This window comes from Xenopus tropicalis, chromosome 8 (assembly GCF_000004195.4).
Source record: "Xenopus tropicalis strain Nigerian chromosome 8, UCB_Xtro_10.0, whole genome shotgun sequence".
Lineage (NCBI taxonomy): Eukaryota > Metazoa > Chordata > Amphibia > Anura > Pipidae > Xenopus > Xenopus tropicalis.
In genome coordinates, this window is record NC_030684.2 from 107373016 (window position 1) to 107390315 (window position 17300).

General features: G+C 37.4%; 1 protein-coding gene across 6 annotated transcripts in view; it reads left to right on the forward strand.

Annotated features, from left to right (window-relative positions):
• slc8a3 (solute carrier family 8 (sodium/calcium exchanger), member 3) overlaps nt 1–17300 on the forward strand; it is a 144342-nt gene that overhangs the window by 36528 nt on the left and 90514 nt on the right. For all 6 annotated transcript variants that reach the window (XM_004917257.4, XM_004917258.4, XM_004917260.4 and 3 more), the window contains exon 2: nt 10622–12448. In XM_004917257.4, coding sequence (XP_004917314.1) covers nt 10683–12448 — 1766 coding nt within the window. In that variant the 5' untranslated portion in view covers nt 10622–10682. The remainder of the gene's footprint in view (nt 1–10621; nt 12449–17300) is intronic.

A 17300-nucleotide genomic window follows, 5' to 3' on the forward strand; every position in this document is an offset into this window, starting at 1 on the left:
AAGTTGTGATGGAGCTGTCTGGAAAGCTGCCCACCCTCTTTTTCCCACCCACTAAAAGACATTATCAGCTCTACTTAAGACTCCTAATCATCTTCATCAACTTCTTGTTAGTAACCTTCATGTGAGTATGGGGCAGTTTGCTATTCACTGGGCTACGTGTGTTTCTGTACCATTATACACATACATAGATAGGAAAATGAGGTATTAACCTGAATGTTTGGAACCTGGGTTTTCCAGAAAAGGGATCTTTCTGTAATTTGGATCACCATACCTTAAATCTGCTAAAAAAACGTTTTAAGATTAAATAAACCCAATAGGATTGTTTTGCCTCCGATAAGGATACATTATTAATTAATCAAGTACAAGGTACTGTTTTATTATTACAGAGAATAAAAAAAGCATTTTTAAAAATTAAAATTATTTACTTTAAATGGGCTTTATGGAGGGTGGTAATTCTGAGCTTTATGGCTAATGGGTTTCCGGATAAGAAATGCCATACCTGTATTTAACTCTGTAGGGATAAAATATATCTTGCAATCTATTGGCATTCCATTGGTGTCCTGTCTAGGGCTATACCAGGAAATGTTCCTGTGCTGCCCACCTCTTTCTCCTTCTGTATGCAGTACAGGTATGGCTCCTGTTATCCAGAATGCTCGGGGCCTGGGATTTTCCAGATAAGGGATCTTTCCGTAATTTGGATCTCCATAACTTAAGTCTGCTAAAAATCAATTAAATAATGAATAAAAGCAATAGGCTTGTTTTGCCTCCAATAAGGATTAATTATATCTTAGTTTGGATCAAGTACAGGTACTGTTTTATTATTACAGAGAAAAAGGAAATCATTTTATAAAATTAAAATTATTTGCTTGTAATGGAGTCTATGGGAGATGGCCTTTCTGTAATTCGGAACTTTCTGGATAATGGGTTTCCGGATAAGGGATTCCATACCTGTACAAAGTACTGCCAAATGCCACAGCTCTGCATACAGAGTCAGATGCAACACTTTTTACCCTTGCTCCATCTTTTACACTGAAAATTACAAATAAATGTTATCTTAGTGAAAACCTCAGAAACTCTGAATCCATAATCCACACCAACAAGCATACATATCTTAAGAACACAGTTTTTTTAACCATTGATCAATTAGCCTTATTAAATTTCATTGATTTTATTCCATTCTGCCTTCACCCTGACATATGTTACTCATAGTGAAAAAGGCACAAAAATAGCCTGAGCATGAACCCACCAACTAATGTAATGAAGAAGAGGCAAGAGGTACTCACATAGTAAAATTATGTAGAAATAAAGACTTCTTAGAAGAAGCCTTCTTTCCCAGTCACAAAAATGGGCCTTAGGGCATTATGGGTCAACAGTCAGAATATCTGCCCAGTCATGATAATAAATAGCTTTCCGTCTGCATTCAATCACAAGGAGCTCTAGGCTGCCTGGACATTTTTATTCATTCTCCTGTTCATCATAGCAGCTCATTTTTCAGTGCGAGGAGAACAAGAAATGCAATTTTCATTTACAGCATCATAAATATTTTCATTTGTCTATATATTTTCTCTCTCTCTTTCTCTGTCTTTTCAGTCTCTTCCTCTCTCTCTCTCTTTTTGTTTTTCTATTTAGATTTAGGCAAGCCTGGTCCAACCTCCCTGGCTGGCTAGATCACCTTATAAATTTCATCCTGTGATTTAGAAACATGGTAATCGATTTGTCTGTAACTAGTTCCATACCCATGACATTGAATCAGGAGCCACGTGCAGAAGAACAGCTCTGAATCGCAGCCAGTTCTTAGTTATTATGCAGAGCTAAATGAATTTTGCATTTCAAATGGATACAAATCAAACTGTGCTGGATTCATGCATCTTTGTCACTGCACCAAAAGGAACCTTGTTGCCCTAGGGACCAGCAGCCTTTGGTCTCACAGCTGTTGCAAAAGCTGAAAACCTCCATCAAGACTGGTTTTAAGGGCAAGGCAGCACATACATCCTCAAATGAGCCAAGGGAAAAAGGTTGAATTTCATGGACACATATTCAGCATCAACTATGTTATCCAGAAAGTTCCAAATTAAAAGAAGGCCATCTCCCATAGACTCTATTATAATCAAATTATTAAAAAGTAATAATAAAACAGTACCCTGTACTTGATGGTAATTAAGCAATAATTAACACTTATAGGAGGTGAAACAATCCCATCAGGTTTAAATAAATGTTTAAATTATTTTTTTGTAGACTTAAGGTATGGAGATCCAAATTACAAAAAGTTTTCTTATCCAGAAAAGTTATTGAACATTCTGGATAACATGTCCTATACCTGTACTATGTAACTACTGTAAGTATGTAGAAATACAAAAGACAAGTATTTTCATGCCGTAAAAGTCATTAGCGGAATGTCTAAAGTGCAGTTCACCTTACAAATTACATTTTTAAATGGTGCAAACTAGTAGTAGTAAGAGAATGCCTGTGGGTCCTACATGCAAATGGAGCCCTGTGCTAATGAACACTTGCTTCATCTGGAGCTTCTCTAGTTATAGACCCTCCAACTGCTCCATCCCCAATTTTCTCCAGAAAAGTCTTTGTGCATATGCCACCTCCCCCACTGGCTACATCGCCCCACCATGATTCTCTTTGACAGCAGGCAGGGTGATTTAAAAAAATCTTTCTTTTCAAAATATACATATTAATATATATATATACAGGAAAGTTTGGGATAGGGCCATCTCCGATAGACTCCATTATCCATTATAATGAAATTACTCAATTTTTCAAGGATAATACCCTTTTCTTTGTGATAATAAAACATAATTAATTAATTAATGCCAACTAAGTCATAATGTATCCTTGTCGGAGGAAGAACAATTGTATTTCATTTAATCAGTGTTTATGTGATTTTTTAGAAGGCTTTTGGTATTGAGATCCAAATTAAGACTTCAGGCCCTAAGCATTCTGGACAACAGGTCCCATACCTTAGGCATCCAAGGTCAACCCCCTAAATCTGCTGCCCTAGGCATCTGCTAAAAATATAGCCTTTGCACAAAGCTGACAATGCTAATAATATAAGTGAGTACAGAAAGCATCAAGCACATAAGGTATGCATTTTAATTCTTGTAATTTTGTGCCCAGTTCTACACCAATTGAAAATAAACATTTTCCTTTACATCATTTCCACTAGCCTACTCCTTTGCCCGGTGCTGTTTATTTCTAATCCTTGCCTTGGTTCCACCATTGGCCTGGCTAAGAATGTTACCTATGAATGGTTTAATACAAAGAGTTTTCTTTTCATTGATGCTCATCCAATTTCAGTTTTCTGCACAGAGTGGCCATGGAGCTGAAGGGCAGCCCTCAGTAGTGTTATACTTAGTAGGTATTGATTGTGTTGAAAAACAGAAACCCCAGTAGCATTCTGAGAAAATGGCAAATCTATATTTATTTGTTTTCAGATTGTTTTAGTGTAAGAAATATGATTAGTTTGCTGGTACATGCCGGGTAATAAGGAGAATGAGTGCTTCCAAACTGCATTTGTTAAAAACAGACTCTGGTTAAATAGTGGATAGCATACTCTTGTTAGTGGCTAACTATGCACCAACCTTACTCTTGTGTAGTGCCTTTTTATTGATCTATGGCAGGTTACAGCCCCATCTCTTTCTTCTGGGAACTGCAATTTTTTTTAGTGATTACTGATATTTTCCTAGGCTGAGTGGACATTCTGTAGTGGGCTTAACAGTTTATGTAACTGCTCTGCCATTTGCCATCCCTGAGGTCATCTGTGGGCTGACAATAGGCCAGGGCAAAATGTCCACTTGCTTTTAAAACTATTAACATCTATATGTTGTACCAACTGTCAACTTTGGTCACCATTGTTAACAGCTTAAGGCTGAGAATCAAACAACGTTAAAGCCAAGAAGTAGGGCCCTGCCCATAATAGTGAGAACTTTGAAATGTTCACACCATTATGGCCTATGCCATTTTTCCTGGGTTGAAGTTAAACTAGTATTCTCAGCATACTAGCATTTCCCCTTGTCAAGTCAGAATGAAGATCAGATGGCTCAAGTGTAGTGATCAAAGTGCAATTTCCAGTGCAACCAGCATGTTTTTTCCATAATGCACAATTCTTTTCCCTGAATTTCAGTGTTGTTGCAGTCAAAGGAGGACATTGCGTCAGACACAGTTGTGGCTGGTGCATCAATATTAACCCAAATGTACTTCCAGTTCGCTATATATCACGCAATTGTGCAACAAGTTTTCCAAGTTTGGTTGACGTAATTTCCGGTGTTCGACACAAAGGTGACATGTGCACCCAATTATTTAGTTGCAAGTGCGCTGTGCCTATTGACACACGGCGCTGGTAGAACCCTAAAGCTACTGCCTGGTCCAGAGGTGGTGCTGGCACCTTCAAGGTTCCTCTGCATCAATAGGTGCAACAGCTCTCTTTTTGGAGCTCGAGACAGGAAGGACCGAGCAGCACTGAGTGCAACTATACAGAAGTGCAGAGAATGACAATTACCTTTAATGAATGGGGTTTAACTTACAACTGAATGCAGGGAAATTTGGATGAACACAACTGCCATAGCGGACATAAATTACCCCTCAGTTTAAGATAGAAAGGGTATTTGCTCTTATGGAAAGGGTTTTAACTATAAAATGACCTTAGTAAAATACAATAATTTACATTTATGAGGTGTAACATAAATATATTTTAATCTAATCCTAGGTCACCTTGGCTGGTGGTACTTACACCTCTAACCAAGTTGCCAGAGCACAGAGAGACAGCTGTGCTGCTTATGAATATGCTGGTAGTAGAACTATCCTTCAGTAGACTGGAGTGCTAACATTTATAATTCAATCTGTGGAAGTATTGCATCAACCCCAGCCCAACATGACTATCTCTCTTTCCCCAATGGTGTTGGAGTGTCAGGAGTCATACTTATAGGTTGGGAGTGGCTAAGGAGTAGTTATTAAATTTGTGAGTGAATACAAATCCTTTCCATCTATGACCCCCCAATGGCAGATGTAATAAATAGCAATGGTTGCATGACCCTCATGCTGTCTGATCACATACTGTAAAGTGTGTAAATGTGTTGGCACTATATTAGAATTATAAATGAATATGTGGCATTGTAACGCCTACCTGGATTCTGCCTATGTACTATGATATTTGGAAGTGTCCTTTTAATGCAACCAGGTCTGGACTGGCAATCTGTCGATTGTCGCAAATGCCAGAGGCGCTGCTGTAAGATGTCATAGACAGGGACTATTTATTGGACCTGTGAGGGCTGTTTGGGCCTCTATATACTTAAAAATGCCAGGGATTATTTGAATCCTAGTCTGGTCCTGAGTGCAACCAACTGAATCTGAAGCTGGTTTGCTTAATGCTTGTTGTAGCTCTTAGATTCCTAAAATAACAGTTAAGATGTATGCTTATATAGTGCAGGGTTTAGAATGACATTGCTGCAAGTTTTATATTGTACCCTTTGCCTATTGATTCCATAGTAAATAGATAAGTGTTGTACAAAATTGCCTGCCTGTTTTGTGTTTTTGCTGATTTTACTGATGATGTAGTGTGTAATAATAGCCCTGGGCAGAATCAGAGATGCTGGAGAAACGACTGGCCTAGTGGACGGTTCCCTCCTGTAATCTCCCAGTATGGATGAATTAGCTGTCACTGTTAAGAGAAAGGCATGTGCTGATTGCATTCCCGCTTCCTGCAATTGCCTGATAATAATGGATAAGACATAGGCGTATCTCTAACAAATTAGAGGTATTTCTGTAATCACTATGTTTATGTGCACATCAGCACAATAGTCCCCTGACTGAGACCCAGGGAAATGGCCAATGAGGGAGGATTAGTACCCCTGATTAGCCAGTCCATCTGGCCAGTTGGTCGGTAGGGATAAATAAATCACAATCTAGCAGCCGCATTTTTATATGTTTTCCGTATTAGTGAGTTTGCCTAATTTAGATACTGTATGCCTGGGCAGCTACAAGCTTGATTACTCACAGCATTGCTGCCTGCTCGCCTGGATTTTAGGTCAGTGCTGTTATGCTGCTTCACCAGATCAGTATGTTATCGCATGTCACAATTATTGTATGCCCATTGTTGTTCCTTGCAGTGTCTAAGGTCTTTTCCATAGAATATAATATGTTGTGGTGTGTTTGTTTTACAATCTCTAAAAGTTTGTTCCACAATGATTATTATAAAAATGTAAATTTCATGTACTGATTTATCATTAACGACTAATTCTACTTTTTAAAATGTTTTATTTAAATCCTTTCTTTTTATGTTACCAAAGTAACAGAATGGAGCATTTCTGTGAGCAAGATGCCTGTTCATATGTGCCTATAAAACAGGCTCCGCAGAATAACATCTAATGTGCCCCATGATATGGCTGAATCAATAAAGCTAGAAAAGTCTAGACAGAAGGAAAGCCTTTTATCAAGTTCATCACATAATTATTATTCAAGCTTGGGACCAAGCCAACTGGGTGACACAAAAGAAAGATTAGGAAGTAATCAGAGCAGAAATACTGTTACCCTTGGCCTGTGCAGGATTAGGCATAGCATTAGTATAAAAGATATGTGTGTGTGTGTGTGTATATATATATATATATATATATATATATATATATATATATATATTTTTTTTTTTTTTTTTTTTTTTTTTAATTTATTTATTTTCTCCCAGACCAGCACACCCTTATATATGTAAAAGAACAGTTGGGAAGACAGCTTTCAATCTAATATTCCAAATAAATTTGTAGCATAGTATTTCCAGAGCCTTAGAAGTATCTGTAATATTTTTTAAAGGCAATTTGATCTGTGATGGAAAATAAAAATACTGTTGTGCTAAGGCTTTGATAGATGGGTGGCCATGTTAGTAGTGTTCAACCACCAGCGAAATGTTGTCTTGTCTATCTATAGTTGGAGTTTTATTTGGTCATGATCTATAGAAACGTTTCATTTGATGATATGCTTTGTGTATATTAACAATGTTAACATGTTTTTTTTTGTCCTGTCATGGCCTTTGTCTTGCTTATGCCTTTATCATCTAGACTATTTTTTAATATAACCATCTGTTTTTGTACCAGCATTTGTTTAAGGCCCCCTTGAATCATAACAAGGTTCCCAATATGTGACTAAATTGCTGTATCAGGAAGCTTTTTATTTTGGTCCAGGTCAGCCAGGCCACCAAACCTCAGCAGCGTATGTGCAGAGGGAACTGTTCTACTGTGCATCTGCTGACATGGACATTCAGGTACCCTCCTACCCTCCAGCTCTGCTGCTGGAATTAACTGGCAAGTAGCCGGCAGCAGCAGGGGAGTTTTCTTTTCTTGCAAATGTTACTTTATCATATAGGCACCTGAGAACCACCCCTCCAAATCTGCTGCCATATGCACAGGTTCTCAAGTGCCTATATGGTAAATGCAGCCCTGGATCGCTCATTCAGCTCTCATTCCAAGATGATCTCTAATGCAACAGTTAAGGCTTCAACCCAAACCTCACCCTAAGGCTAAGGGGCAGATTTATCAAGATGTGAGTTCAGAGCTTAATACATTAAAAACTCACCCACATTCATTCCTATGGGGTTTTTAAAAGCGTATTTATCAAAAACTTTCACCCACTGATAACTACACTTCTTAAAATCCCATAGGAATGAATGTATTAAGCTCTGAACTCACATCTTGATAAATCTGCCCCTAAGTGTCGACTAAGACCCATTCGTCTCAAATGTCACCCTAACTGGCCTTCAGTTTCAGCCTCCCCAGTCACTGCTCTTGGACCCCAAAGGGGGAACCACTGGTCAAGGTAATACTGGCTTCAAATGAGAGGCAAGTGTCCATATTACCAGGGATGAGGATAGGGGAGTATTCATTTTGTGCTAGTCTATTTTCTTCCCCCCCCCTCCTTGTTTGTTGAAACTATACTCCCAAGGCATGCAGTAGCTGTACAAATGTGACACATGCAGATTCTCATAAAATGCCTGTGTGAGATCCTGGCATGACGGAATATTGCCTTGTGTAATATAATAAGCCACAACAGACTCAGCAACTTTCTCTTACGACCAGTGTGAACTAGGGATGTAGGATTCACAGCTTTTCCAACTTCACAGCTCATATCTGAACCTATAATGGGTTATTACAAGTTGATTAACTCTGATGAGGCAAGGAGATAGATCATTAGTGTAGTATTTGACTTTGGATTGATACATTATAGTTTTTTTCCCCTACCATGAGAGGGTATTACTCTGTTGCTAACATTTTCCTTAGTAGTAGTTTTAGGCTTTGATTTTATAAACTGCTGTATGTTTTAGTACAAACAGGCAATGTGTATGGGACCCGCTATCCAGAATGCTTGCGACCTGGGGTTTTCTGGATTTATTATATCTTAGTTGGGATCAAGTACAAGGTACTGTTTTATTGTTACAGAAAAAAAGGAAAAATGTGAATTATTTGATTAAAGTGGAGTCTATGGGAGATGGCGTTTACGTAATTCGGAACTTTCTGGATAATGGGTTTCCGGATAAGGGGTCTGATACCTGTAGACAATTGTTGCAATCATTATACATTTTCTTAAGGAACAATGGTCCTGCCTTCCATGACTTGGTGAACATTCTTTAATCTATTTTATAAAGTACATTGTTGTGTTATGTCCTCTGGTTGTAAGATTAGTAATAACACAATGCCATAGAAACCAAATTGCTGGTCTGTTGGTGTTTGGTTGGGCCTATTAGGGCCTACCAGAGAACCTGACATCCAGGGCCCATTCTCACAAAAAATTATAAAAGAGCATGTTATAATAGTCAAAGGTTAGCTTGTTAAGTTCTTTATAGAACTTAAATATATGAAATGGCATGTACATGTTTGCATCAAGTGAATGTGTTGCAGCAAGTAAATGTGTTGGGTGAATGTGTTGGGTGAATGCATTTTCCCGACCTAGCTGGGAAGAAATGCATCTGGAAGATGGACAAGGGTTAAATTCCATATTTGCTGTCAACCAATTAAACATAATCCAACTGCATTATGAAATGACCCAGCTATGACTGGATTTCTTCCTCCTTTCTTTTATTATCATCATTCGTATATAATACTGATTAGATTCTGCACTGTACACAGGATAATTCTGGTCAGTGTATCATTGCTGGGAATATGGCGTTGTCAGAGTCAGATTAAGGGAAGCTGATATCAGAGTTGCCACCAGCAGTCAAGCTCTGGGGTCAGAGACCAAATATTCCTTCTCCTTGAGGCAGGGGCTAATACCCACCAAGACCTTTCTTGTAATGTAAAAACTGGATTGCCTGATCTTCAATGCTGAACTATCCAGAAGAATTGAGGCAGACACTGGGGCAATGGCTATTGGTAGTTGTGAATGTTATGAAAACTGCAGACTTATTAAAGAGTTTACGTTGCAGTTGGAGCTGTATAGTTGTCTGTTGTTGGAATAACTGACTGGTTAGGTTTTGGGAAACATAAAGAAATCACTAGTACAGTTGCCTGGTGGCATTAATTGTGTTCACATCTCTAGAGGGAAACGTCATCAGAAAATGGTCATAATGGTAATTTACTGATCCCTTAATATATTAAACCTGTGCTTCAATGAATGTCTCCTGGGAAATTGCTGCATATAAATATAATCTATACTAAGGTAGTCTAAAAAATATAAGGTTTAGTCAGAAAGAGGATCTGCTCTTGTATTAATTAGTACAAATCCAAAAAACTCCATTTGTTGCAGTTAATGAATTACTGGACACAGATGTTACCTCTGTTGTTACATTCTATGGGCTGTCGCATAGTGTGCAGATCTGCCGGCAATAAAAAAAACTTGCAGAGACTTTCAGTATTGCCCTGTCCATGTATTCAGTTGGGACTTATGTTTTTATTGGATTCTTATTGTACATGTAACAGAAGGTTACACATTCATTATGACTTATATAGCAAGTCCTGCAGGCTGTCTTTAATAACTATTGTCCTGAAATGTAAACCTGCGTTCTTTGTAAACTTTTCTAAATTTTTGTACATACCGCAATACCTATTTTCTTTGTTACTTTGTTTTAAAGTTTGTGAAATAAAATGTAAATGGACAGTAACAATATGTTTTTATTTTTATACACTGATTTGTGTAGTAGTTGTTTCCTATTTTCACTTACAAAAGTAACTAATTCATCATTTGGCTAGGGGTCACCAAACAATTGCATTCACCTGTACCAACCCATGTTTCCCACCTTTCACAATGTAATTTCATTAACTATCTTTTAATATTTCCAATGACTGGGTGAAAAAACCTGCACTCCAAAAATATCTTTTGCTGCCAGAAACTTCTTAGATGGAGATTTCAAAGCAAGTTCCTCCGCACAGATGCTGGTAAAAGTACACACAGTTTCACAGATATTTTCCATTTATCAATATAACAAATACTGTTACAGCGAGCCTTTAAGTTAAAGCTTAGTTTTGCTTTCCTTTAATGAAAAACTGATATATTATAATGCACAGTAGGATTTGTGAACTTTTCTTCTTTTGAAGTAAAAGAGAAGTGAGTTTCTCAAGGGGCAATGTAATACTAACGTTGGATAGAGAAAATCATACATTCCAAATCTGACCCGATTTTCTCTTTTTTTCTCTTTTAGGTGTCGGCTCCATCTGTCAGAAGTTTTACTCAGCTCTAGCAGTTCCCAGTTAAATTTATGTATGGCTCATCTAAAGTTGCAGCCTCTGGCATCCTCCTTTCTTCATTTTGGACTGGTTACCTTTGTCCTTTTCCTTCAGAGCTTGCATGTCGAAGCCAGTGCCAGCCCCAACCCCCCAAATACAGTACAGAACAACTCCTGTTCAGGATCATATGAGTGTAAGGAGGGTGTCATTTTGCCAATATGGTACCCCGAAAATCCATCTATGGGGGATAAAATTGCCAGAGTCATTGTGTACTTTGTGGCAATGATTTACATGTTTCTTGGCGTGTCCATCATTGCAGATCGCTTTATGGCATCCATTGAAGTTATAACATCACAGGAAAGAGAGATTGTCATAAAAAAGCCCAATGGAGAGACTTCTACCACTACTATTCGGATATGGAATGAGACCGTCTCTAACTTGACTCTCATGGCTCTAGGCTCATCTGCACCTGAAATCCTCTTGTCTCTGATTGAGGTATGTGGTCATGGATTTCTTGCAGGTGATCTTGGCCCATCTACTATAGTTGGGAGTGCAGCTTTTAACATGTTTATTATTATTGCACTCTGTGTCTATGTCATACCTGATGGAGAAGTTAGAAAAGTAAAGCACCTCAGAGTATTTTTTGTCACGGCGGCATGGAGCATTTTTGCATATATATGGTTATACATGATACTTGCTGTGTTCTCTCCAGGAGTAGTGCAAGTCTGGGAAGGTTTGCTCACTTTATTTTTTTTCCCTGTGTGCGTTGTTCTGGCATGGGTAGCTGACAAACGCCTTCTATTCTACAAATATATGCACAAAAAGTATCGTACTGATAAACACAGGGCAATCATGATTGAGACAGAAGCAGATCATCCGAAGGGGATTGAAATGGATGGCAAGGTGATGAATTCTCACTTTCTGGATGGGAATCTCTTAAACATGGATGGTAAAGAAGTGGATGAATCACGAAGAGATATGATAAGGATCCTAAAGGAGTTAAAACAAAAGCATCCTGAGAAAGACTTGGACCAGTTAGTAGAAATGGCAAACTATTATGCTTTGTCTCATCAGCAGAAAAGCAGAGCTTTTTATCGTATACAAGCCACTAGAATGATGACAGGAGCAGGTAATATTTTGAAAAAACATGCCGCTGAGCAATCAAAAAGAAGTTCCAGCTTGCAAGATATCTGCCTGGATGAGTCCGAGGAGTTTGTGTCAAAGATTTATTTTGATCCATGCTCCTATCAGTGTCTTGAGAATTGTGGTGCTGTTCTCTTAACAGTAGTGAGGAAGGGTGGTGATATCTCCAAAACAGTTTTTGTTGACTACAAGACAGAAGATGGCTCAGCCAATGCAGGTGCTGATTATGAGTTTACAGAGGGGACGTTGGTCTTTAAATCTGGGGAAACCCAAAAGGAGTTTTCAGTTGGGATTATTGATGATGACATATTTGAAGAAGATGAGCATTTCTTTGTAAGGCTTAGCAATATACGAATAACAGAGGCACCAGAGCCAGCAGAGCCTAATAGCTTTAGTTATCCAAAGGCTGTCCTTGTCTCACCCTATATTGCTTCAATTACTATCTTGGATGATGACCATGCTGGCATATTTACATTCGAATGTGACATAATACGCGTTAGTGAAAGCATTGGTGTGATGGAGGTCAAAGTTCTTAGGACATCAGGCGCTAGAGGAACAGTCATAGTGCCATTTAGGACAATTGAGGGGACAGCCAAAGGAGGCGGAGAAGATTATGAAGATTCTTATGGAGAACTGGAATTCAAGAATGATGAAACTGTGTAAGTGACTTACAATTTTTATATTCCGCTATATCGTATTATTATTACACCAAAATCAAAATGCAATTTATTAAGAAGTGTTTTTATAGTTCTTATTTCTACAAACATTTTGTTATGACAGTTGCAGTTTTTTAATTTTACTATTTCACAAATAAGGCCCTGATGTTGCAGCCATTTTATTTTTCCATAAATTACAGTCTGTGCCTTAATAGGTTAGACATTGAATTAGACTATTTCCTAATGCTTAATGTTTTTGTTGTATAAACATGAACAAAACTGACATCACTTTAATGTTGGTGTAAATAGTACCCATATCTATAATAGTAGGGCAAATTGTGGTCATTAAATAATCATGTATTTAATGATGCTAAAGCTTTCCTTTCCCAAAAGTTCCCCAGTTGCTGCAGTGGTAATCTATAGTAAGATGGTCATTATTCTAAATAGTGCTTATACAGCATGCATCTTCTAGTCAGTTTTATTTTTATTGTATATAATTGTTTTTGGATTTTCTAAAGGTCTTCAGGTCACAGATGTTTATGACTATAGTTATAATAAATGATCATAAGCCATAAAACAAAGAGGCCAGTATCCATCTAAGGATATCAGGATTTTAGTAGATAAGCTGTAAGTCATACCCCAGGTAGTAAAAGTTTAGTTTTACTTTGCGTTACGAGCTAATAATTTGTTATGAAGAATGTCAACTGCCTCACATGATCTTTTAAAAAATGTTTTCTATCCTGGACCGTAAGATGGTAAGAATCCTTCCACAGATGGCAAAGTAATAAGGTTGCTTTTTGTAGAACTGTTGTAACAGTTGTGCAAAGTTCTGTATGTTATCCAAACTAGGACTGGCTACAAGTAGTAATGTGTTGTATGTAGTATGTGTAAGTATTAATTGTGTCAGCTGACCTGATCTGTGTATCTGTGGCTTCCATTATTCCCCTCTTAGTTTTTCAGTTTAAGGTATCATTTTGCTGGGCTTTCTTTCTTGTTTTTTAACCCTGGTATTTGGCCATGGAGAGACTGATGCTTTTCCAGTCACCTATAATACTAGTAATATAGAATAATATAGAATACTCTGAGTCTCTTTGCTGGTTGCTTCTGATAATGAAAATTATTTACAATTGATGGTAGATTTGACTGATAAAGCAATATAAGTTTTAGTTCAGCAGCACTCATGATATTAAATTTGCCACTTTTAGAAGGAAACCACCAGTTTTTTTGAACAGTGGCACCAGAACCGGCTGTTGTATAAGAGTTATCCAGTGCTGACAATGGTTTATTGTTCCGAAACCTTGTTTGGCATAAGGGAATCATTTTTTGTTTTGATATTACTAAAAGGTAAATTAAATAATTGTTGTACATATGTTTTACTTGGAATTATTTCCCCTTAACCATATCTGTTATACTAATATGTTCCAGGTTTTGAAAAAAATATTTCGGTATAATTTTAAAACTCTTAATAGCACTCTTCCTGTTTTTAAAACTAAACCCTGAGCCCCCAAACCACCTTTACTTTTGCTGCAATCCTGATGATAGGCTTGGGGCAAGGACCCACTGGGCAGGAGACAAGGTTTCATTTGGTGCTACAGCCTATAAAATTTTTGCTCTGCCCCCAAGTCTGACATAGGAGTCTTGGGAAAAGAGACACTGCTAAGTAATAGCGTGGAGGGTAAATATTTTGTTTTAGAAATTAACAACAGGATTAGGAAGATTATATAAAGTAATAGTGCCCCTCTCTGTAAATGTAATGCCTCAGTAACATTGTACATTTATACAATAAAAATATTTTTCTTTGCTGTTGATGAGGGCACTCATTTTCTATTCCTGTGAGCACATCAGGTTTGTAGGTAAATTCACAACAATGAGCAGTATGATTAGAATCATCTTGCGTTATTAATGTATATGTTTGTAAGTGACTATAAATAGAAAAAAGTTTTGGATTCTCCTGTTTTCTTGAATAGTTCTTTTACTTTAAAAAGGCTATATACAGTATGCAGTATCTATATACCTATCATACACAAAAAGTATAATATTTATTTACGCTTTGCCTTTTTCATATTGATCTACAGATAAAGTAGGAAAGCCTGGTTTCGATTTCTTTGTTAGCTCCCTGTCTCCTTGGGCGAGTGACTTTGCCCGCTCCAGCGGCAGCAGAAATATCATCTGGACGGGAAAGGGACTCGCTGTGCTTGAATAATTCTGTGTACAGCCTTGCATAAGAGTAGCAGAAAACAGTGTTATACAGGAATAATGATACTGCTTTATTTTAATTAAGACAATATAAATAGCATTTGCTATCATCTTGGGTTGTTTGTTGGCTTTTGTTTTAATGAGGCAAGGCTTTGCAGGCATAATGAACGGCTACTGTGTAGCTGCCCCCATCAGTAGAGTTTAAATTAGCAGATAAAAACAGATGCTGCATCATTGATAAGGAGAATCCATGTGTCTGTGATAATTTTGTCGTTTGAAAATGTTGTTAATACAGAGTTGTTAGTACACTTATGGCATTCAGTCTTTTGATAACCAATAACATCTGACACCCACTGTTGGTAAATCATTAGCTTGCATTATGCTAAGGCTAAGGCAGTAATAAATGCAAAACCATAACATAAGGCCTTTTCATGAGAAAAAAATACTACATTTCAGTATAACTGATATACCTTCACACCGTATTGATGCTATAAACATCATATTGATATTGCGAAACATATATGCTGGTTAGAAACATCACATTAAAATGTATATCTCTCATGATAAAGACCTGTAGTGCCTTGATCTTTTTATGGTGGTGAGGGATTTGGGCTTAGCAGGTTAAGTGTGCTTAGGAATGGTTACTTCTCTGGAAATATAGGGTAATAAGTAGAGCAGCTCACACTACTGATGGCACTGCGACACAAGCAAGACAAGACTAAGTAACTCAAGAGTCTCATAAGGTTTTAGTGCTCCTAAAAGTAGGATTTGTTTTTTTCTTACCAAGGTATAATATAATGTAAAGTACACAATTTAGAGTAAATTTGGTCCCATTTTAGTGAAGGATGTCTATGGTGAAATCGGGATATGCCACATGTAATGTATCCAGCTATAATAAACATACAAAGAGAGCAAGGTTTCTGGGTATGTATTCTGGGACATGGCAGTTTTGAAAAAAACAAGTTGCTGTCCAATAATGTAAAGGGCAAGTGAAGGGCTGAAGATTGGTGTGGTGGTGAGCGTGGAGCTATGAACATTAAAAAGTGCTTTTCAAAGTTTGTCCTGCTTTAAGGAAGCCAAAAAAAGGAAATACTTTAAATAGTGTTTTGTTCATTTCTTTTTTAGGAGACAATGAAAATGTTTTCACTGCAGCAAAACCGAAGGCATACTAAATATGGTAATGTTAGGAAGCTGGAATGGTCATTGTAGTTTAGCCAGGGATTATTGAGTGTTTGGGTATTTGCTTGAGAGAGAAAGGGTGTTGGTATTATAAAGAGCAGAAAATGACTGTGGCAATAGTATTGGTGTAATTAGCAAAAAAGGGAGAAAATGTAATGTTGATATATTTTTACCTCAAAAGTATATGCAGTGTAGGATTGGCCCACCAGGATACCAGGGAAACTCCCAGTGGGCCCCTCTGCTCACCCAACCATTTGCCTTGTATGCCAACATCATGGCTATTACTCAATTCTATATGAGAAGAAACAGAAAAAATATAGGAAAGGATAGATAATATTATGTAAAAATAAGAAATGAAAGAAAATGAGTGAGTGAACAGGGAAGGAAAGGTGGTCTGGAGAGTGGGCCTAAGGCCTAGGGTTTTCTGGTGGGCCCCTGGCACCCCAGTCCAACACTCAGTATATGTGCTGGTTACCATTGTACCCTTTTTCACTAATTACACCAACACTATTGGCACAGTCATTTTCTGCTATTTATAATACCAACACCAATCTATCCCCTTCTCTCTCAAGCAAATACCAAAACACTCAATAATCCCTGGCTAAACTACAGTGACCATTCCAGCTTTCTAACATTATCATCTTTAGTATGCACTTCTGCTGCAATAAAAATGTTTTCATTGTCTCTTAAAAGAGAAATGGCCAAAACACTGCACTGCACTGGTCAACAGGAGGAACGAGTATTTCTCAGACGTGAGCCAGCACACAAAAGAACATAGAAATTATTATTAGAACTGTAATCAGAAAACCAAGAATTATGGTTTAGTATTAACTCTGCTTTTAGTGTTACTGTTTAACAAGGTTGAAAGTTATTTAAGACAGAAGTTACTGTCTACTGTGTTACTGTTACTGCATAATAACCAAAGCTCACCCTCAGAGGGAAAAAATGATTGCTGTGCCCTACAGTGAGAAGAATTAAATCAATTCGGACTCACAAATCAGATTATTTTGACTGTTGAAAATGAATTGCCAGGAACTGAAGCTTGAGTCTCCTGGAATTTAAAATAAGAAAGGTTTCAGAGTAAATGCAATATTCTATGGTTTAAATACATTTGACATGGCTTTGTAACATGCATACAAATTGCCTTAGATCTCAATGGAATGTTGATTTAGAATAGTGGTTCAAAGTGAATTTTCACTTAAGATCTCCAGTGCTTTTTTTTTTAAATAATGTCCAGCAAGGGAAAAAAAAACTCAAAAAGTACATGCATGTGAAAATGCATACTTATAGTGCATCCCATAATCCTTTTCACCCTGTTATTTGACTTATTATGTCACATAATTTATATGAAGCATTCTGGAGCTCAATTTGTTAAATGCATAGTGTGAGGGATTGAGGGTTGTAGTGTGCAAGCAGAGTAAATGGAGCAATGTAAGTGCAGAGTTCAGTATCACTGTTATGACATCAAGTATTATTTTAG